At 44.8% G+C, this 23,286-nt stretch overlaps 1 protein-coding gene across 1 annotated transcript in view; it reads right to left on the bottom strand.

Annotated features, from left to right (window-relative positions):
- LOC129829861 (prickle-like protein 1) overlaps positions 1-12,038 on the bottom strand; it is a 46,566-nt gene extending 34,528 nt beyond the window's left edge. Inside the window, exon 1 of the mRNA XM_055891844.1 lies at positions 11,759-12,038. Within this exon, the coding sequence (XP_055747819.1) occupies positions 11,759-11,800 (42 nt within the window). The 5' untranslated portion in view covers positions 11,801-12,038. The remainder of the gene's footprint in view (positions 1-11,758) is intronic.
- Between the last annotated feature and the right edge of the window lie 11,248 nt (positions 12,039-23,286).

The raw sequence follows: 23,286 nt of genomic DNA, 5'->3' as shown, positions 1-23,286 counted from the left end.
ACATACACAGCTGGAGAGTATAGCACATCTTAGACAGTTATAAGATATCTGATGGCAAACATTTAGTAGTGAATTACATACAAGTCTAACTTCTCAACAGAGAAGGACTCACCAATAAATATAGAACGCTATGGATTCACTAGCGTCCGCATTCTCCAGTTGTACACTTTACAACGAGCACGTGACTGCCTGCTGTTCTGGGGAACTACGGTAAGCTTCATAATGAAAAATAATGTGGCAGGCAAAATGAAGAACGCAATCTCCTTTATCTCCTAACTTATTCCACGAGTTCACTGCAGGTATTTACTTAAAAAGTAGCTACAAATATTGAAATGTATTCAAAAACCTCAAAGAAATAGTTTCAACGGTATTGATGGTATATGAAAACCATCCTGTGGGTATTTCCAAATAACCTGGAATACGGTATATACTAGAGATGCACAATATATCGGTGAACATATCGGAATCGGCTGATATTAGCTAAAAACGCCAACATAGTTACTGGCCCGAGGAGGAGGCCACGGACGGACAGAGCTGAAAATTCACTGCTTGACATGTATGATGCAATCCTGGTTGAGAATGAAATGACTGAACAAATGAACAACGAAACAGCACAGCAAGTAAGTGAAAGAAATATGTATTGATTATGTTTTACTGGTAATGGGGACATACGTAAATGCCAACAAAATAACTTTTTGGTCAGTGTGTGTGTGTAACCTTTATTTAACTAGGCAAGTCAGTTAAGTCAGTTACAAATTCTTATTTACAATGACGACTTACCCCGGCCAAACCTGGACGATGCTGGACCAATTGTGCGCTGCCCTGTGGGACTCTCAATCACAACCGGATGTGATACAGCCTGGATTCGAACCAGGGACTGTAGTGATGACTCTTGTACTGAGATGCAGTGCCTTAGACCACTGTGTCCATGTGTGTGTGTTAACTATTTAACTGTATTAGAATGCTTAAAAGGCAGCTAAAATTTTAAATATCAGGTATTGGGGACGTTTTTTTTAGCAAGGAAAATATTGGATATCGGTATCGGCCAAAAATGTAATATCGGTGCATCACTAATAAATCGCTAACCGCTACATACAGCCTACATCATTGTCACCATATTAGCTCTCTCTCTGTCTTGATCTCCTTCATTTTAGAAGAAATCTATTTGTTCAAAACTGTTCAACTATTGTCTTTCTCTCTCTTTGAAACAACTACTCACCTCATTTTAGGTACTGCAGATCTAGGTTGTGCTTTTAGTACTAGATTCTTTGATCCTTTGATTGGGTGGACATGTCAGTTCATGCTGCAAGAGCTCCGATAGGTTGGAGGACGTCCTCTGGAAGTTGTCATAATTACTGTGTAAGTCTATGGAAGGTGGTGAGAACCATGAGCCTCCTAGGTTTTGTATTGAAGTCAATATACCCAGAGGAGCTAGCTGTCCTCCGGCTACACCATGGTGTTATCCTACAGAGTGCTGTTGAGGCTACTGTAGACCTTCATTGCAAAACAGTGTGTTTAAATCAATTATTTGGTGACATGAATATATTTACTATAGTTTTATCTAAAGGAAAACTTTAATGTTTCACTATCTTTATGAAATTCACTGAGGATGGTCCTCCCCTGAGGAGCCTCCACTGGATACAGTATCCCGCCCAACCCTATTCCCAAGTATTCCCACGCATCCCAATTTAATCAAGAGTTGAAATGATTCAGTTTTTGTCAAATTCTATATCGGTTTGGGCTTCTTGCAGTGTACAATTATGTATTACTATGTTCCGGCCCCCGACCATCCACTCAAGAAAAAAAAGAATATTAATAATATTATCGACCCACGGCTAAATGTAATTGGGAACCCCTGCCACACACCATAACCTGATACCCCGTCTTGGTTTGTGTACATGACAATTTGTCAGTCTACTCTTGTTTCATTGTGCAAAACATTAGCCAGCCCTTCAAACAATAGAAAGGGAAGGATTGGGTAGTTAACAAAACAATATTTCTTAGATAAGTGAGAGAGACCGGGAGAGAAAATCACTGCCACGAAACAAGAACACATAGAAAGAACGTTGCCAAAAAACTGGAGACTCCCTCGAGCAATCTCACAAACTAGGCAGACATGCAGACGCACCACTTATCCTTCTCTCTCACATACACACACCCAAATCAACCAAACCCATGTGATATGGGAATTGGGAAGGCACCTGTGAATACCTGCTCAACTTTGTTCTCAAACCACATATCAGTACATAGGGTAAATGTAATGTTAGTATTCACGTCAAGCCAGTTATACCATTTGGGTTTTTATTGCTTGTGAATCTGGGTTATTATGATGGGACTGCAGTGCTAACAAAGCTACAATAGACCAATCTGTTGGATGTTGTTGTCTGTATTTTACTCTTTTCATTAATGAGTCTATTCCTTCACTGAGTCCAGATGTTGTGATGTTTGTGTGTCATTGAGAAACTACACAACTGATAGACTTCAACACCAACCTACCAATGGCGCCATTCCCCTGCTCTGAGCTCAGATGCCCAATCTATGAACAGCATCAACAGGTTAGCCCACAAGAAACAGTCACAAGCTACGGAAAGAACATCGAATGGTTCACATACCGTTTTATTGCATCTGGTGTGTGTGATTTAATATCTACACAAGGACATGTACATGCATGCTCACACACAGACATAAGTACTCAAAGTTATCTAAATCAATCAGTACAAGGTAGAAACATAAATTAAAAAGTTAAACATAGCCTGTTTGAACGTCTTGTGTATACACCCAAATGTATAATGGCAAGAAGGTGGGGATAAAGGGACTGTACAAACGACTTCTGGGTGACTGGAACTTTCTGTTCTTTCAGACATGGTGACTGATCTCAGGGGTACAGGGAGGGGGAAACCCCAACTCTAATCACACAAGCTCAACGGTACGGAGTACTGAGAAAGTAAGTCCTCGTCAAACGTTCCCCTCCAAGTTGCTATTAATAAAATACGAATTCAAACATGAAAATATCTGTTTTGTACTTCATATCTTGTACAGAACACACACGCTCACACATAACTACACATAGTCTCTCACAGTGAGAGAGCTGACTCTTTTGTCTCTGGGGAATGCGGCGATCCATGTTAACACGTGTGCTAAAACAAACAGTTAGTGAAACCACATTGCCCTCTGCCATACCCACTGATCCTTGACATGTGCAACTCTCCACCAGAGCATGGGACTTCCTGGGAAAGTCCAGCAAAGTGTGTCATAAATACAGAGAGAAAAACAGGGGAGGAAAAGACCAATCATGTTGGATTGACAAATGGAGGATTAGAATACTGGGGAGAGAAGAGAGGAATGGAGAGAGAGGGCATGCAAATCATGCATTGTGGGTAGAGCAAATAACAGAAGTACTACATACTGTATAAAGCCTGCAGAGAAGGAGCATAAGTAAATGCAATAAAGGCGCATAAAATGTTAACTAACAACTGTTAGGCCAGTACAGTAATGTTCGGTTCAGTACAAGTGTGGTTAAATCAGCATACAGTGCATTCGGAAAGTATTCAGACCCCTTCCCTTTTTGCAAATGTTGTTACATTACAGCCTTATTCTAAAACGGATTTCTAAAAATGAAAAGGAAAGGCACACACCTGTCTATATAAGGTCCCACAGTTGACAGTGCATGTAAGAGCAAAAAACAAGCCATGAGGTCGAAGGAATTGTCCGTAGAGCTCCAACACAGGATTGTGCCGAGGCACGGATCTGGGGAAGGGTACCAAAAAATGTCTGCAGAATTTTAGGTCAGCAAGAACACAGTGGCCTCCATCATTCTGACATGGAAGAAGTTTGGAACCACCAAGACTCTTCCTAGAGCTGGCCGCCCGGCCAAACAGGGGAGAAGGGCCTTGGTCAGGGAGGTGACCAAGAACACGATTGTCACTTTGACAAAGTTCCTCTGTGGGGATGGGAAAAAAAATCCAGAAGGGCAACCATCTCTGCAGCACTCCACCAATCAGGCCTTTATGGTAAAGTGGCCAGACAGAAGTCACTCCTCAGTAAAAGGCACATGAAGAATCTGCAGAGAAGAATGGGAGAAACTCCCCAAATACAGGTGTGCCAAGCTTGTCGCGTCATACCCAATAAGACTCAAGGCTGTAATCACTACCAAAGGTGCTTCAACAAAGTACTGAGTGAAGGGTCTGAATACTTACGTAAATGTGATATTTCCTGTTTCCTGTTTTTCCTTTTGTGCTATTATGTGTAGATTGATGAGGGGAAAAAACAAATCTAAGCAATTTTAGAATGAGGCTGTAACGTAACAAAATGTGGAAAAGTTCTAAGGGTCTGAATACTTTCCGAATGCACTGTACTCAGCAGTGAAATCCCAAACATATTGACGATAAAAGCACACTGCTCTCTGACCTTAAAATCAATGTAAAGATTTATGTGAGTTGATCAAGGCCAGGAGTCATTTGTTCAGATAATGGTTGTAGGCCATGAATTTATGTACTGCATATAAATGCCTTTATAATAGTGCATAAACAAGAAACACAAGGTCAAACTCCATCCTCAAAAAGCTGATCCATTCTGCTCATGGAGTAAAAGCCGGTATTAGAACAGTCCCATCTGTAAACTGATCCAGAAAGAAATGCATCCAAACCTGCCAATCTGGTTCTAATTAACTCCATGGTGCAAACAGAGAGAGAGGGGATGTTATCTGCATATCATTACCATGACGAATAAAGTTTGTAATGGAAACTTCAGATCCATCATACAACTTTGGCTCCTTTAGCTTATTTTTCCTTGAATGAAGACAAGAGCCACAAAGAGAAATGCATCATGTGCTAGAGAACATGTGAAGGAGATGATGTCAAGAAAACTCTCACATACTAAGTCAAAGTACTGTGGATTATTGTGGGTTTCATGCGTTTCCTTCACATTTCTTAGAAAGAGATGACATACTTCAGGTTTATGGCCCTGCAGTGGGTTGGGCTATTTTGCGATCTGAAGTAGGGGATGTGATGGGTGGGGACTGCTGACGAAGGAAGTGAGGTAATAAACTGCATGTGTGACGTACAGTTGAAGTCAGACGTTTACATTCACAAGGTTGGAGTCATTAAAACTAGTTTTTCAACCACTCCACAAATTTCTTGTTAACAAACTATAGTTTTGGCAAGTCGGTTAGGACATCTACTTTGTGCATTACACACATCATTTTTCCAACAATTGATTACAGAGATATTATTTCACTTATAATTCACTGTATCACAATTCCAGTGGGCCAGAAGTTTACATACACTAAGTTGACTGTGCCTTTAAACAGCTTGGAAAGTTCCAGAAAATTATGTCATGGCTTTAGAAGCTTCTGATAGGCTAATTGACATCACTTGAGTCAACTGGAGGTGTACCTGTGGATGTATTTCAAGGCCTACCTTCAAACTCAGTGCCTCTTTGCTTGACATTATGGGAAAATCAAAAGAAATCATCTAAGATCTCAGAAAAAAATTGTGGACCTCCACAAGTCTGGTTCATCCTTGGGAGCAATTTCCAAACGCCTGATGTTACCACGATCATCTGTACAAACAATAGTACGCAAGTATAAACACCATGGGACCACGCAGTCATCATACTGCTCAGGAAGAAGATGCGTTCTGTCTCCTAGAGATGAACGTACTTTGGTGCGAAAAGTGCAAATCAATCCCAGAACAACAGCAAAGGTCCGTGTGAAGATTCTGGAGGAAACGGTTACGAAAATATCTATATCCACAGTAAAACGAGTCCTATATCAACATAACCTGAAAAGCCGCTCAGCAAGGAAGAAGCCACTGCTCCAAAACCGTCATTAAAAAAACTAGACTACGGTTTACAACTGCACATGGGGACAAAGATCGTACCTTTTGGAGAAATGTCCTCTGGTCTGATGAAACAAAAATATAACTATTTGGCCATATTGACCATCGTTATGTTTGGAGGAAAAAGGGGGGGGCTTGCAAGCCGAAGAACACCATCCCAACCGTGAAGCACGGGGGTGGCAGCATCATGTTGTGGGGTGCTTTGCTGCAGGAGGGACTGGTGCACTTCACAAAATAGATGGCATAATGAAGATGGACAATTATGTGGATATATTGAAGCAACATCTCAAGACATCAGTCAGGAAGATCAAGCTTGGTCGCAAATGGGTCTTCCAAATGGACAATGACCCAAAGCATACTTCCAAAGTTGTGGCAAAATGGCTTAAGGACAACAAAGTCAAGGTATTGGAGTGGCCATCACAAAGCACTGACATCAATCAGATAGAACATTTGTGGGTAGAACTGAAAAAGTGTGTGCGGGCAAGGAGGCCTACAAACCTGACTCAGTTACAGCAGCTCTGTCAGGAGGAATGGGTCAAAATTACCCAAAACATTTGACTCAAGTTAAACAATTTAAAGGCAATGCTACCAAATACTAATTGAGTGTATGTAAACTTCTGACCACTGGGCATGTGATGAAAGAAATAAAAGCTGAAATAAATCATTCTCTCTACTATTATTCTGAGATTTCACATTCTTAAAATAAAGTGGTGATCCTAACTGACCTAAGACAGGGAATTTTTACTCGGATTAAATGTGAAGAATTGTGAAAAACTGAGTTTAAATGTATTTGGCTAAGGTGTATGTCAACTACTGACTTCAACTGTTTACACACATCCTACTTTAGTTACTGCCTATGACCTTGATATCATCTTTAACTAAAAAGCATTTTTTTTGTTATTACAAGGTGGGGATCAGATATTGTGTGTTTGTTCTCAGGCTCATGCATGTTATGGCTATGTGAACACAGCACTCAGATAGATTGGGAGGGCCACAGATATTTAGGTAAAGGGTTGAACCTAAAAGCTGACTAGTGCCATCATAGTCATATACAGTCGTGGCCCAAAAGTTTTTGAGAATGACAAATATACATTTCCACAAAGTCTGCTGCCTCAGTTTGTATGATGGCAATTTGCATATACTCCAGAATGTTATGAAGAGTGATCAGATGAATTGCAATTAATTGCAAAGTCCTTCTTTGCCATGCAAATGAACTGAATCCCCCAAAAACATTTCCACTGTATTCTAGCCCTGCCACAAAAGGACCAGCTGACATCATGTCAGTGATTCTCTCGTTAACACAGGTGTGAGTGTTGACGAGGACAAGGCTGGAGATCACTCTGTCATGCTGATTGAGTTTGAATGACAGACTGGAAGCTTCAAAAGGAGGGTGGTGCTTGGAATCATTGTTCTTCCTCTGTCAACAATGTTACCTGCAAGGAAACACGTGCCGTCATCATTGCTTTGCACAAAAAGGCTTCACAGGCAAGGATATTGCTGCCAGTAAGATTGCACCTAAATCAACCATTTATAGGATCATCGAAAACTTCAAGGCGAGCGGTTCAATTGTTGTGAAGAAGGCTTCAGGGCGCCCAAGAAAGTTCAGCAAGCGCCAGGACCGTCTCCTAAAGCTGATTCAGCTGCGGGATCGGGGCACCACCAATACAGAGCTTTCTCAGGAATGGCAGCAGGCAGGTGTGAGTGCATCTGCACGCACAGTGAGGCGCAGACTTTTGGAGGATAGCCTGATGTCAAGAAGGGCAGCAAAGAAGCCACTTCTCTCCAGGAAAAACATCAAGGACAGACTGATATTCTGAAAAAGGTACAGGGATTGGACTGCTGAGGACTGGGGTAAAGTCATTTTCTCTGATGAATCCCCTTTCCGATTGTTTGGGGCATCAAGAGGCGGGTGGACAAACAAAAACCCACAAATTCTGACAAACTCCAAACATTGATTATGCAAGAATGGGCTGCCATCAGTCAGGATGTGGCCCAGAAGTTAATTGACAGCATGCCAGGGGGGATTGCAGAGGTCTTGAAAAAGAAGGGTCAACACTGCAAATATTGACTCATTGCATGAACTTTATGTAATTGTCAATAAAAAGCCTTTGACACTTATGAAATGCTTGTAATTATACATAGTATTACATAGTAACATCTTGCAAAAATATCTAAAGACACTGAAGCAGCTAACTTTATGGAAATTATTATTTGTCATTCTCAAAACTTTTGACCACGACTGTAATGGCAATTTGGGTAACACTTTGGGGTACTATGTCCTGGTAAAATAAATATTGGGGGTACGCCGTACCGGTAAAAACATGAGCCTATCACAATAATTAAAAACAAAATCAAAAAAGCCTTCAGTTATTATACAACTATTTATCATTACCTCATTAAAATGTGCGAATGGTCTTGAAAACGGGTGGTATAGCCTACACTCCAAAATGTGATGTGGTTCAACGAGAACACTGACATTTTGACAAGGCAGAGATGAGTGGCCGAGACACGCGGACAGCGGTGGATGCATAAATTCTGGCCTGCACTTTTAGAAAAAAGGGTTCCAAAATTGTTATTTTGCTGTCCCCGTAACAGAAACATTTTTGGTTTCAGTTAGAACCCTTTTGGGTTCCATGTAGAACCCTCTGTGGAAAGGGTTCATCATGGAACCGAAAAAGGTTCTACCTGGATCAAAAAACGGTTCTTCAAAAGGGTTTTTCTATTGGGAAATGCAGAAGAACCATTATAGGTTCTGGATAACACCTTTTCTTCTAAGAGCGCAATGACAATTGCCAAAATGTTGTGTAACAGATGTTTCTTTCCATTCACCACTGTTTGGAGGCTGAAAATACAATGAGTGTACAAAACATTAGAAACACCTTCGTAATATTGAGTTGCACCCCCCCTTTTGCCCTCAGAACAGCCTCAATTCGTCAGGGCATGGACTCTCCAAAGTGTCGAAAGCGTTCTACAGGGATGCTGACCCATGTCCCACAGTTGTGTCTAGTTGGCTGGATTTCCTTTGGGTGGTGGACCATTCTTGAGACACACGGGAAACTGTTGAGCATGAAAAACCCAGCAGCGTTACAGTTCTTGACACAAACCGGTGGGTCTGGCACCTACTAACATACTCAGTTCAAAGGCACTTAAATCTATTGTCTTTCCCATTCACCCTCTTCATGGCACACATACAGAAGCAATGTCTCAATTGTCTCAAGACTTATTTAACCTGTCTCCTACCCTTCATCTACACTAATGAAGTGGATTTAACAAGTGACATCAATAAGGGATCATAGCTTTCACCTGGATTCACCTGGTCAGTCTATGTCATGGAAAGAGGTGTTCTTAATGTTTTGTACACTAGGTGGATGTATGTTAGTGATGTGCAGATCGCAAACTATTGTTTTGTTTTTTTAACAACTCTTTTTACTGACTCGAGAGTCATGAATCGTTTTTCGGAGGGACTTCATTTTAGTTGTTCGTTAGTCCTGCTAGTGCTGGCCGCTATGAGCCCTACAGCAGGATTAATACACCCTCCTCTAGCTCAACGGCTCCAGACACGTGCTCCGACCACCAACTGTCTGTCATTATGCACGCAGGGAATAAATAGATCATGAGTGTAGAGAAGAAAAATACATGTTTAGAACTCATAATTGATCGCATTTTGCAAGAATGAATGCAATGAATTGATTATTGAATGTTACGATGGACACAGCTTTGTAGAACCAAAACATACATAGCCTCTGCTCAACAAACTCAAACTCGAGAGGATTCATTTGGGGGGCTGCAGTTCACAAACAACATTGTGCTTATCACCCTCACGGCAGTCAAGCAATGCATTGCGCCAAGAGTCGTTCACAATCTAGTCTGGTTGCGGGCACTACTACGTGCTCTGGGCATTAGGCCTTACTGACTCAAATGAACTAAATGGGTTGAAAGATTTGTTATTTTGACTGAACGAGTCGAAAAGTTCAGAGTCCTTAAAAAGAGCCGAACTTCCTATCACTAATAAACATGCGCGGGTAGCTTAGTAAAGGAGCCCTGAAGTGATTATTTGACAAGCACGTGCACGCATACGAGGTCCCTTACCGGGAAGTAATGTATTCTACTTTCACCCCTCCTTATACTCATGTTATAACAATGTAACTATATAGTAACATTGTTACAATGCATATAAGAACAGATGCTGGAATGGAGCCAGCAGGGTGTTTAGCTTAGTCATAAAACAGAATGTTTTACGTATAGTTTTCTCGCTGTGTTTGAGGAGTTCAACGTTAACAGGGGTCAGGGGTCACAGGCCTGTGCAGCCTAAATCACTAAAGGCATGCTGGGTTGAGTTGTTACACTCCTCACTGGGCTGGATACATCAAACACACAGCCTGCAGGGAACGCTTCATCTAACCATCTTTCTCTTCTCTCGGGAACGGTCAGGAACACATCCCCATCCCTTTTGAGAGCTGACAATACCATACTGCATGTTAACATCATATAGCCTTTTGTTTATCTTTGCAATTCACAGGTTCTGTACCTTTTGTGATGCAAGTTGATAAGGTGATCAGGTGTTTACCTCAAATGCATCTACTGTACACCTGGGATTATATTTGTTGTCGTCAATAGGGATTTAAAAGAAGTACTTCAGTCAGGGATATATTTTCTGCAAAGAATGCTTTTATTGCTTCCTGAAAATGTATCCTCTCTTTGACTAAGAGAGGCTGACACCAACTAAACTCACCAGCTGGCGTACTGTGTTGTGTCTTGACCTCAAAACCACCCTTTCAAGTGATTCATGACAAAACTTAGTAGGCATAATTCTGCAGCTTTTGCATGTCTTAACTACCTGTGTTTTTAGTTTCCAGTGGGAGGATTGCTTCAGTCTACTAAAATGACGCTGACTAAAAGCTTTATTCACATTTTGGAAGCTCCTTCAGAGGAAAGGAGACACGTACTCCCTGGATATGCCTTTTTATGTGCCTTCTTGAAATTGCAATAATAACTCTTTAAAATGTGTATGTATGAATGTCTTATATAATGTCCACATAACATTTCAACTTCTACTGAAGTTCTTATAGAATCGATACTGTAGATACAGAGCAGTCATGAATACAGCAGACCCTAAATGGGACCATAGTGTGGATCCGTTGTGTGTGACGAGTTCCACATGCCAACAGCCCAGTATAATTATAGTGGGATTCACTTTTAAGGGCATTGGAAATGCTCCAAGTCTGCTAGAAGCCAGATGTTTAGTATAACAACAGCTATACTAGTCCTCCATGACTGAATGGTTCAACTCCCTTACAGACAAAAAACAATGTCCTCCCTGGCACTAGTCGTAGGTGTAAACTCAAATGCATTGGTGAGTCAATGTTCTTAAATATAAACATTTTTAAAGACTACCTTGCCTTTGAGCAACAAGTGTGTTTACATTTTAAAAGCGATATGAGTGTGTGTCACACAGAGCTCCCTTGAGTGTGCGGGCTGGGGTCGGTGAGTGGTAGGCTATACTTTGGGCTATAATTTGCCTACCTAACCTGTGCAGGTAAATGCCAATGACGTAGATGACCGTACGCCCCTCCCACGCAACCATGATTCATCTCAACTCAGAAAACAAAGAACGGAATATTTGTAAACTAAATCAAGAGAAGTAAAGTAACTTGTCCAATTATATCATAACGCATAGGCAGGTCTATAACCAATCCGAATAACACAACGTTAGCAAAAAACAACCACATAGCCTATTTTGTTCTGCCAACTTTGATTATCTTTATTTGTAAGTTAACTAGATACACTTCGAAAAGCTATTTTATGTCAATAATGTCTTAAGTGCGTTCCAGATAACAGTAACAGTAGGCCTATACCACGGACTGAAAAACCAAAAAACTAAGTACAATGTTTTAACCTGTAGTTCTGGCCATTCTACTTACCGAGCGATTCGACCGTCGTTTTTTAGATCCGCGCTTGAACATGTCGATGGTTTAAGAACAAGCGGCTTCGTTGTTTCCAGATAGTCTGGGAGAGTATTTAAATAGGTATATACATGAAGCATCTACATTCACACAACGTAAAATATGTTCCGATAAGTTGTGTCCCAAATACAGTACCAAAATGTACAAACACCCTCTTCTTGGAGTTTTACGCAGTCAATTTGCTGGAGTCGTCTGAAAATTACTGACGCATACGTAAGCACGCTACACCGAGATGACTGCACTTATTGAGCACGGAAGAACACTGTACTGGCGTTGAGGTTCTTCAATATTGCCCATCTGTTGCATTAAGAAAACACTCGGGCCATAAGGAGTCAACTTTTTAAAGGTGGAGTGAACCAGGGGCATCATGCACCCCAAAACATCTGAAGGGGAACAAAGTAAATGAGGATGGCTGCGGGGTGGTCCTGAGGGGGGCTAGGCCCCCGTCCATAATTGAGAATTTCGCATTTTTTCAAATACCCATATAATCATTATGCTTAAGTCTATGTAAAATATGTATATTTTCCTGCATATCTAAGCAAACCTCTTGAGCTGTCTGTAGCCTTCTGACTGGTGGCATTTTTTTTGTAAAGAAGCTAAATATGTGTTATGAATACTCCACACGCTCCTCTTGCTGTGTTAGGCGCCACTGTAGCTCTGCTGAATCGATTGCGTTTTTAGGTGAGGTATTCTATAATGAATGCTCAGCGAGAAAAAGGTGTAGATTCATGCGCAGAGCGCGGCAGATGTTTATTACGCCTTCGCAGAAGGCAGGAATCATGGTCGCAGGCAATGGTCAAACACAGGTAGGTAGTCAAAAACAAACAATACCTCACAACCATACAAACAGAAAGAACTAAACTAAATAGGGAGCTGATGAGACCAGGTGAGAAATGAACACAGGTGAAATTAATTAACAAAAATGAAAGACAGGGCTACGTTCCAGAACACAAAGAAACAGGGCTACGTTCAAGAACCCAATGAAAAATAACACAAGGTTGACTAAGAAAAGAAAAGCAGAACCTTACAATATGCTTCTCTGCATCTCTGCTAAAATCTGGGTAAAAGATTGAAAGGAATGTGAGTCTTATTCAGTACATTTAGTTATTGCTTGCTTTTCTAAAGCAGGGGTCTTCAACCTTTTCTTGCCCAGGGAACCCTGCCCAGGGAAACCAGTGACCCCCATAGTATGTTTGCAAAACATGTTTCTTTCCATATGTCTTGTCTTACCATCCGATGAATGACATTGGCAAGGACAAGTAATCAACATTTTAAACTGCATAGATCTGGTAGGTAAACAGTTTTTTTCATTATTAGTCAAACAATACCTCACAACCATACAAACAGAAATAACTAAATAGGGAGACACAGGGAGAGCTGGATGAGACCAGGTGAAAAACTGACACAAAAATGAGAGACGGGGCTACGTTCAAGAACACAAAGAAAAAGAACACAAGGTTGACTAAGAAAAGAAAAACCTTACAGTACCCCCCGGACGCCTACCTGAGGGGCTAGGTCCGGCAGGTTGGTTCGACGAGGTCGGGAACTGACCCGATGTTCTGCGTCGAGGCTGATGTCCAGACGGTTATGGTGAAATGCCTGAATCATCTCTGTGTAGAGGATGTCTTGATCGGGGACCCAGGACCGGTCTTCAGGCCCATAACCTTCCCAGTCCACTACGTAGTGGGTGCGACCTCTCAGGACTTTGGAATCAAGGATGGCCCGTATGGCGTAGGCAGGTTCCCCTCTGATGTCCAATGGTGGGGGCGCACTGCGGGTAGAGACTGGAGGATGAAGAGGACTGGAGGTGACCGGTTTTAACAGAGACCCATGGAAGGACGAGGAGATTTTATACTGACGGGTTAACTGGAGGCGGTACATGATAGGGTTGATGCGATGGGTTATCTTGAAGGGACCAATGAAGCGAGGACAGAACTTTTTGCAGGGGAGGTGGATGTCTCTGGTAGAGAGCCACACATACTGCCCAGGATGAAAGAGTGGCGAAGGTCGGCGGCGTCTGTCGGCAAAGCATTTCTGGGTATTAGAGGCTTCCTGCAGATGCTGGTGAGCGGTCTCCCATTCCCTCTCACTACGCCGAAACCAGTCGTCGACAGCTGGGACAGTACCAGGCTACACCTCCCAGGGAAACATGGGTTGGTTGGTAACCAAGAACACACTGAAATATAGTAAGGAGGAGGGAATGAGTGAGTGCATGAGTGAGTTCTGAGCGTATTCGGCCCTGACCGTATAACGACTTCAGTCGTGTGGAGAGGCAGAACATTGTTGGCAGAGATACTTCCCTATTTCTTGGTTCAGTCATTCCGTCTGCCTGTTGGTCTGGGGGTGGTACCCGGAGGAGAGGTTTAGGGCGACCCCCAGTCGGTCACAGAAAGCTCGCCACACCCGGGAGACAAACTGGGGCCCCGTGGTCAGAGACAATGTCCTCTGGGAATCCCATACAGATGGAACACCCGCTGAAACATACACTCAGACAATTCCATGGTGTTAGGTAAATGAGGAAGGGGAACCAGATGACACATTTTTGAAAAACGGTCTATGACAAGGATGGTGGTGTTACCAGAGGATTCAGGAATGCCTGTGATGAATTCAACAGCTACGTGGGACCAGGGTCTGTGAGGGATTGGCAAAGTTTAAAGCTTCCCGGAAGGGAGAGAAGGGCTTTTGGTTTGGGCACAGACTGGACATGAGACTATGTAATCCCTTACATCGGATGCCAGTGAGGACCACCAGAACTTCCGGGCTAGAAGGTTGGTGGTTCGTGTAATGCCCGAATGTCCTGACCCCAAGGACGTGTGGCACCATTGCATCAGTTGGGGTCTAACAGCTGCTGGTACGTAACTCCTCCCAACTGGTGTCTCAGGAGGAGCCGGGTCTGAGGTTAGGGCTTCTTGTATGGCAGAGTGAACCTCCCACTGTACCGGTCCCATAATGCAAGAGGAAGGAAGAATGGGTGTCGGGTCTGAGTTATTGGTCAGAAGGTCAAACTGACAGGAGAGAGCATCAGCTTTTACGTTTCTTTCCAAGGATGTAAGTAACATGAAAATGGAAGCGTGTGAAGAGAGCCCAGCGGGCTTGTCTGGAGTTAAACCTCTTGGCCCCTCTGATATATTCCAGATCAGTTTACCATGATCTGTTAGGACGAGAAAGGGATGTTGTGTGCCCTCCAACCAGTGGCGCCACTCCTCGAGGGCCATCTTGATGGCGAGGAGTTCTGTACCCCACATCGTAATTCCTCTCAGCGGGGATAACTTCCTGGAGAAGAAGGCACAGGGATGTGATTTGGGAGGTGTTCCCACCCGCTGAGAGAGTATGGCTCCTACTTCGGAGGCATCCACCTCCAGTGTGAAAGGAAGGGTCGGATCAGGTTGGCAAAGGACAGGAGCTAAGGTCAAGAGGTGTGTCAAGTTGTTGAACGCAGTCAGGGCGGTATCAGTCCATTGAAGGGTATTTTGTCTGGTAAGGGCAGTGAGAGGAGCAGCGGTAGAACTAAAGTTCCGACGATAGAAGTTGGAGAACCCAATAAAACGTTAAAACGAGTTACTTAACGGTAGTGGGTTTGTTCTCATCCATGCTGACCCCTCCAGGTGTCAGTACGAAGCCGAGGAAGTTTACCAAGGTTACGTGGAAGGCACTCTTTTCAGTCTTCACATAAAGGTTATGGTCAAGGAGCCATTGAAGAACCTTTTGCACATGCTGTGTGTGTTTCTTCAGGGAGTAGGAGTAAATCAGGATGTCATCAATGTAGACGATGAGAAAGCGGTTGATCATATCCTGGAAACCTCGTTCATAAAGGATTGGAATATGGCGGCGGCGTTCGAAAGGCTGTAGAGCATGACCGGGTATTCGTAGTGCTCTCGAGTGGTGATAAAGGCCATCTTCCATTCGTTGCCTTCACGTATACGGACAAGGTTGTATGCACTTCGCAGGTCAAGTTTAGTTTAGATGTTGGCGCGGCCCACTTGTTCAAGGGTCGCTGGGATCAGAGGGAATGGTTCTTGACCGTGACGTCATTCAGGAAATGATAATCAACACACGGACGGAGCCCACCGTCATTTTTTTCAATGAATAAGAAGCTGGACGCAGCCGGGGAAGAAGAAGGATGAATGAAACCGTTTGAGTGATTCATCAAATGTAGTTCTCCATTGCCTCATTTTCTGGGATAGATAGGGGGTAAACACAGTCCTTCAGTGGGGACACTCCAGGGAGTAAGTCAATAGCACAGTCTCCTGGGCGATGTGGTGGCAGAGTGGAGGCCTTGACTTTGCTGAAGACATTTCTGTACTGGGCATATTCAGATGGTATGGTGGGTGGCACTGCTGAGTCCTCAATGGTGGTTGCTCTACAGGGTAGGCTGAGACAACTGGAGAATCAGGTAAAGACCAGGACAGTAGATCACCTTGTTGCCACGAGATGGCAGGTTCACGACTACAAAGCCAGGGGTGTCCAAGGATGAGTGGCTGTTTGGGGGATGAGAGTTCCATGAGTCGAATGGTTTCGGTGTGGAAGACGTCAATCTGTAGGGTGACGCTCTGTGTCAGGTGCGTGATGAAGCCCGTGCCCAATGGCTGCCCGTCCAGGGTGTTAATCCTTAAGGGAGGGGTGACAGGTGTTAGATTAATGTCAAGCGCTTGTACTAGCTGGTGATCGATAAAATGACCTGCTGCTCCTGAATCTATCAAGCCTTCTACTTACTTGATAACTCCCTTCACGGTTATCAATACTGGGATGGAGAATTGCTTCTGGGAGATATTTAGAAATAAGGACACAGCTACCTGCATGGCAGCGGGGGGACCCTTTCTCATCCCTCCGTGGGGGGCGAACAGGGCAATGGCTGAGTAGATGATCTTTCCCTCCACAGTAAATGCAGAGCCCTTCTTGGATCCGCTTTTGACTTTGATACACGAGAGAGGAGCATGGCCCAACTGCATGGGCTCTGGAAGACTCGGACGGGATGACGGAATCATGGAAAGAGAAGGTTTCGGATCCCTGGGTGGCAGAGTTCTTCGGGGGTCGGCGGACATACGAATGTATTGATTTAAATCCTGAAGGTCATCTCTACAGGCCAGCTCCGCCTGAAGTTCCCTTTGAGCCCTCTTCGGTAGACGGTGAGTAAAGCAGCCTCATTCCATCCACTCCCTGTAGCCATGGTGCGGAACTCGAGGGCATACTTGGCAGTGTCACGTTCGTCATAAGGAATGGACCAAGGCGCAGCGTGCGTAGAGTTCCACATATTTTAATAAATAGAAACTCACCAAACAAAACAAACAAAACAAAAAAAAGAAACGTGACGTTCTGGACTACTCACAGGCAGCTACACAAACACAAGATCCCACAAAGCACAAAGGGGAAATGACTGCCTAAATATGATCCCCAATCAGAGACAACGATAAACAGCTGCCTCTGATTGGGAAACAGAGGCCAACATCGACATATAAACGCCTAGATGACCACCCTAATTCACACCCCGACCTCACCAACATAGAGAATAAAAGCTCTCTATGGTCAGGGTGTAACAGTACCCCCCCCCCCCCCCCCCCCCCCCCAAAGGTGCGGACTCCGGTCGCAAAACCTGACTCAATATGGGAGGGTCCGGGTGGGCATCCACCGTCGGGGGCGGCTCTGGTGCGGGGCGAAGTACCCACTCCGCTCGTGGACACGTCATCAGAGGAATCGGACCGTGAATCGTCGCCGAATACTCCGGACCGTAGATCGTGGCCAAGGGCGCCGGACCGTGGATTGTCGCCGGAGGAAGCGGACCATAGATCGTCGCCGGGGACTCCGGACCGTAGATCGTCGCCGGAGGCTCCGGACTGGGAACCCTCGCAGGAGGCTCCGGACTGGGAACCCCCGCTGGAGGCTCCGGACTGGGAACCCCCGCTGGAGGCTCCGGACTGGGAACCCCCGCTGGAGGCTCCGGACTGGGAACCCCCGCTGGAGGCTCCGGACCGCAGACCGTCTCAGGAGGTTCCGGACCGCGGACCGCCGTAGGAGGTTCCGGACAGTGGACCGTCGTAGGAGGTTCCGGACTGTGGACCGTCGTTGGAAGTTCCGGACTGTGAAACGTCGCCGGAAGCTCCGAACTGGGAACTGTCGCCGGAAGCCCCGGACTGGGACCTGTCGCCGGAAGCTCCGGACTGGGAACTGTCGCCGGAAGCTCTGGACGGGTACAGGTGGAACCAGGCTGATGACACGCACTTCAGGGCGAGTGCAGGGAGGAGGCACAGGACGTACTGGACTGTGGAGGCCCACTGGAGGCCTGATGCATGGGACCAGTACAGGTGGTACCGGGCTGATTACACGGACCTCAGGGCGAGTGCGGGGAGGAGGCACAGGACGTACTGGACTGTTGAGGAGCACTGAAGGCCTGATGCGTGGGACTGGTACAGGTGGCACCGGGCTGATGACACGCACCTCAGGGCGAGTGCGGGGAGAAGGCACAGGACGTACTGGACTGTGGAGGCGCACTGGAGACCTGATGCGTGGGACCGGTACAGGTAGCACCGGGCTGATGACACGCACCTCAGGGTGAGTGCGGGGAGAAGGCACAGGACGTACTGGACTGTGGAGGCGCACTGGAGACCTGATGCGTGGGACCGGTACAGGTAGCACCGGGCTGATGACACGCACCTCAGGGCGAGTGCGGGGAGGAGGCACAGGACGCACTGGACTGTGGAGGCGCACTGGAGGTCTAGAGCGCAGAGCTGGCACAACCCGTCCTGGCTGGATGCTCACTCCAGCCCGGCAAGTACGGGAAGCTGGCACAGAACGCACTGGGCTGTGAAGACGCACTGGGGATACAGCACGTAGAGCCGGAGCAGGATATTCTGGTCCGAGGAGGCATACTGGAGACCAGGAGCGCTGAGCCGGCACAACCCGTCCTGGCTGGATGCTCATTTTTGCACGGCAAGAGCGGAGAGCTGACACTGATCGCACCGGGGCTGTGAATACGCACTGGAGACACAGTGCGTATCACCGCATAACATGGTGCCTGAACGGTCACACGCTCCTTAAAGCGAGTTCGGGGAGTTGGCTCTGGTCTGAAACCTGGCTCTGCCAACCACCCCGTGTGCCCCTCCCCAAAAAATGTTTGGGGGCTGCCTCTCGTGCTTGCGTCTTGGTTACGAACCCTGGAGTCGTCGTTGATCCTCTTTCGTGCCTCCGTCTGCTTCCCCGGTAGGCGTTCATATCTCGCCAATACATCCTCCCAAGTCCAGTCTATTCTCTCCTCAACCTCCTCTATAGACCAGGATTCCATCTCCTCCCGAGCACGCTGCTTGGTCCAGTTGAGGTGGTGGGTTTTTCGGTCACGTTCGTCATAAGGAATGGACCACGGCGCAGCGTGCATAGAGTTCCACATATTTTAATAAATAGAAACTCACCAAACAAACAAACAAGCACAAACGAAACGTGACGTTCTGGACTACTCACAAGCAGCTACACAAACACAAGATCCCACAAAGCACAAAGGGGAAATGGCTGCCTAAATATGATCCCCAATCCGAGACAACGATAAACAGCTGCCTCTGATTGGGAACCATAACAGGCCAACATCGACATATAAACGTCTAGATGACCCACCCTAAATCACACCCCGACCTCACCGACATAGAGAATAAAAGCTCTCTATGGTCAAGGCGTGACAGGCAGCTGAATTGCATCCTTGTTGAAGTTCTATGAGGAGGTCTTCTATAGGACGACCGGAGGGAGAATGATCGAATACCTTTTTTTAAATTTCACCTTTATTTAACCAGGTAGGCCAGTTGAGAACAAGTTCTCATTTACAACTGCGACCTGGCCAAGATAAAGCAAAGCAGTGCGACAAAAACAACACAGAGTTACACATGGGATAAACAAACGTACAGTCAATAACACAATAGAAAAATCTGTATACAGTTTGTGCAAATGAAGTAAGGGAGGTAAGGCAATAAATAGGCCAATAGTGGCGAAGTAATTACAATTTAGCAATTTACACTGGAGTGATAGATGTGCAGATGAGGATGTGCAAGTAGAAATACAGGTGTGCAAAAGAGCAGAAAAACAAAAACAAATATGGGGATGAGGTATGTAGTTGGTTGGATGGGCTATTTACAGATGAGCTGTGTACAGCTGCAGTGATCGGTAAGCTGCTCTGACAGCTGAGGCTTAAAGTTCGTGAGGGATATAAGGGATATAAGTCTCCCTTTTCAGGGATTTTTGCAATTCGTTCCAGTCATTTCCAGCAGAGAACTGGAAGGAAAGGCGGCCAAAGGAGGTGTTGGCTTTGGGGATGACCAGTGAAATATACCTGCTGGAGCGCGTGCTACGGTGATCAGTGAGCTGAGATAAGGCGGAGCTTTACCTAGCAAAGACTTATAGATGACCTGAAGCCAGTGGGTTTGGCGACGAATATGTAGTGAGGACCAGCCAACGAGAGCATACAAGTCGCAGTGGTGGGTAGTATATGGGGCTTTGGTGACAAAACAGATGGCACTGTGATAGACTGCATCCAATTTGCTGAGTAGAGTGTTGGAGGCTATTTTGTAAATGACGTCTCAAGGATCGGTAGGATAGTCAGTTTTACAAGGGTATGTTTGGCAGCATGACTGAAGGAGGCGTTGTTGCGAAGTAGGAAGCCGATTCTAGATTTAACTTTGGATTGGAGATGCTTAATGTGAGTCTGGAAGGAGAGTTTGCAGTCTAGCCAGACACCTAAGTATTTATAGTTGTCCACATATTCTAAGACAGAACCGTCCAGAGTAGTGATGCTAGTCGGGCGGGTGAGGGCAGCGATCAGTTGAAGAGCATGCATTTAGTTTTACTAGCATTTAAGAGCAGTTGGAGGCCACGGAAGGAGTGTTGTATGGCGTTGAAGCACGTTTGGAGGTTTGTTAACACAGTGTACCTCTTTAAAGAGGCGGTGGCCCAATCCAGGGCTTTGCCTGTGAGTAGAGACAACAAAATCCACCCTGCTCTTGTCGTTGGCGAAGTTAGTGGGCTGTGCTCAATGTATTTGCTGCATTGCGTCAGAAATCCCTGACATTTCCTAGGTATACCGTCATATTTTCCAGGCATGGGTATGAACGAAGGAGGGCTATGGGTTATGATACCGGGCATCGGAGGAGTAGGGATAGCCTGGCGGAGAAGATGTCAAATTTCCTCCATAAGCTCCCCTTGCTGGGTTAGGCGCCGCTGTAGCTCCGCTGAATCCATTCCGTTTTTAGGTAAGGTATTCTGTAATGAATACTCAGGGAGAAAAAGGTGTAGATTCACGCGCAGAGCACGGCAGATGTTTATTATGCCTTCGCAGAAGGCAGGAATCATGGTCGCAGGCAATGGTCAAACACAGGTAGGTAGTCAAAAACAAACAATACCTCACAACCATACAAACAGAAAGAACTGAACTACAGTGGAAGTCGGAGTTTACATACACTAAGGTTGGAGTCATTAAAACTTGTTTTTCAACCACTCCACAAATTTCTTGTTAACAAACTACAGTTTTGGCAAGTCGGTTAGGACATCTACTTTGTGCATGACACAAGTAATTTTCCCAACAATTGTTTACAGACAGATTATTTCCCTTATAATTCACTGTATCACAATTCCAGCGGGTCAGCAGTTTACATACACTAAGTTGACTGTGCCTTTAAACAGTTTGGAAAATTCTAGAAAATGATGTCATGGCTTTAGAAGCTTCTTATAGGCTAATTTACATCATTTGAGTCAACTGGAGGTGTACCTGTGGATGTATTTCAAGGCCTACCTTCAAACTCAGTGCCTCTTTGCTTGACATCATGGGAAAATCAAAAGAAATCAGCCAAGACCTCAGAAAAAAAATTGTAGACCTCCACAAGTCTGGTTCATCCTTGGGAGCAATTTCCAAACACCTGAAGGTACCACGTTCATCTGTACAAACAATAGTACGCAAGTATAAACACCATGAGACCATGCAACCATCATACCGCTCAGGAAGGAGAAATGTTCTGTCTCCTAGAGATGAATGTACTTTGGTGTGAAAAGTGCAAGGAAGAAGCCACTGCTCAAAAACTGCCATAAAAAAAGCCAGACTACGGTTTGTAACTACATAAAGGGACAAAGATCGTACTTTTTGATGAAATGTCCTCTGGTTTGATGAAATAAAATAGAACTGTTTGGCCATAATGACCATCGTTATGTTTGGAGGAAAAAGGGGGAGACTTGGAAGCCGAAGAACACCATCCCAACCGTGAAGCACAGGGGTGGCAGCATCATGTTGTGGGGTGCTTTGCTGCAGGAGGGACTGGTGCACTTCACAAAATAGATGGCATCATGAGGCAGGAAAATTATGTGGATATATTAAAGCAACATCTCAAGACATCTGTCAGGAAGTTCAAGCTTGGTCGCAAATGGGTCTTCCAAATGGACAATGACCCCAAGCATACTTCCAAAGTTGTGGCAAAATGTCTTAAGGACAACAAAGTCAAGGTATTGGAGTGGCCATCACAAAGCCGTGACCTCAATCCTATAGAAAATGTGTGGGAAGAACTCAAAAAGTGTGTGCGAGCAAGGAGGCCTACAAACCTGACTCAGGTACACCAGCTCTGTCAGGAGGAATTGGACAAAATTCACGCAACTTATTGTGGGAAGCTTGTGGAAGGCTAACCAAAACACTTGACCCAAGTTAAACAATTTAAAGGCAATGCTACCAAATAATAATTGAGTGTATGTAAACTTGTGACCCACTGGGAATGTGATGAAAGAAATCAAATCTGAAATAAATAATTCTCTCTACTATTATTCTGACACTTCACATTCTTAAAATAAAGTGGAGATCCTTACTGACCTAAGACAGGGAATTTTAAAAGTTAATGTCCAAGTCAAGAAAGCTTATACCAGCAGCCAGCATCACTTGCCGCGACTGGTAACGTTACTCGTTGGTACTCTTTCAAAGCCTTGTCAGATACGCCAGTGAGTGAAATTAGCTACATATTAGGAGTTGAGAACTAAAGTTCACATCGTTAGAAAATCGATATTTCCCTCTTTATAATTAAAAATTTGTTTAGTCTGTTGTTGCTAGCGATATTCATAAAAACATTAAAATAAAACATTTATAATACATTTTCAAAGGCTGGGTTCCCCGGTTGAATACCCATGTTCTAAAGGCATACCAGCTAAGATAGCTGGTCTTAGCTGGTATGCCTGCTGGCAAGGTTGGAAGACTTTAGAACATGGGTATTCAACCAGGGAACCGGGCCTTCGAAAATATACATTATACATGTTTTATTTTAATATTTTTATGAAGCTAGCTACTCTAACTTGATTGATAGCCTGAAATGGCTTCTTGGTAGATAGTTATGTGGTTGGGAGATTGGGAACCTATCTGGGCTAGCTAAAGCCGACTTCATAAAACTGCTGAGTGGCTAGTAAAAAAAAAAGAAGTGTCCCCTAAGGGGCATGATGCCTCTTGAGTGAACCACAGAGAAAGGTAACCTGATTGCAATACTGTGAAA

This window comes from Salvelinus fontinalis, chromosome 31 (genome assembly GCF_029448725.1).
Source record: "Salvelinus fontinalis isolate EN_2023a chromosome 31, ASM2944872v1, whole genome shotgun sequence".
Classification (NCBI taxonomy): Eukaryota; Metazoa; Chordata; class Actinopteri; order Salmoniformes; family Salmonidae; genus Salvelinus; species Salvelinus fontinalis.
The sequence above is the reverse complement of the archived record's forward strand: the minus strand, read 5'-3'. Positions and strand labels throughout refer to the sequence as shown.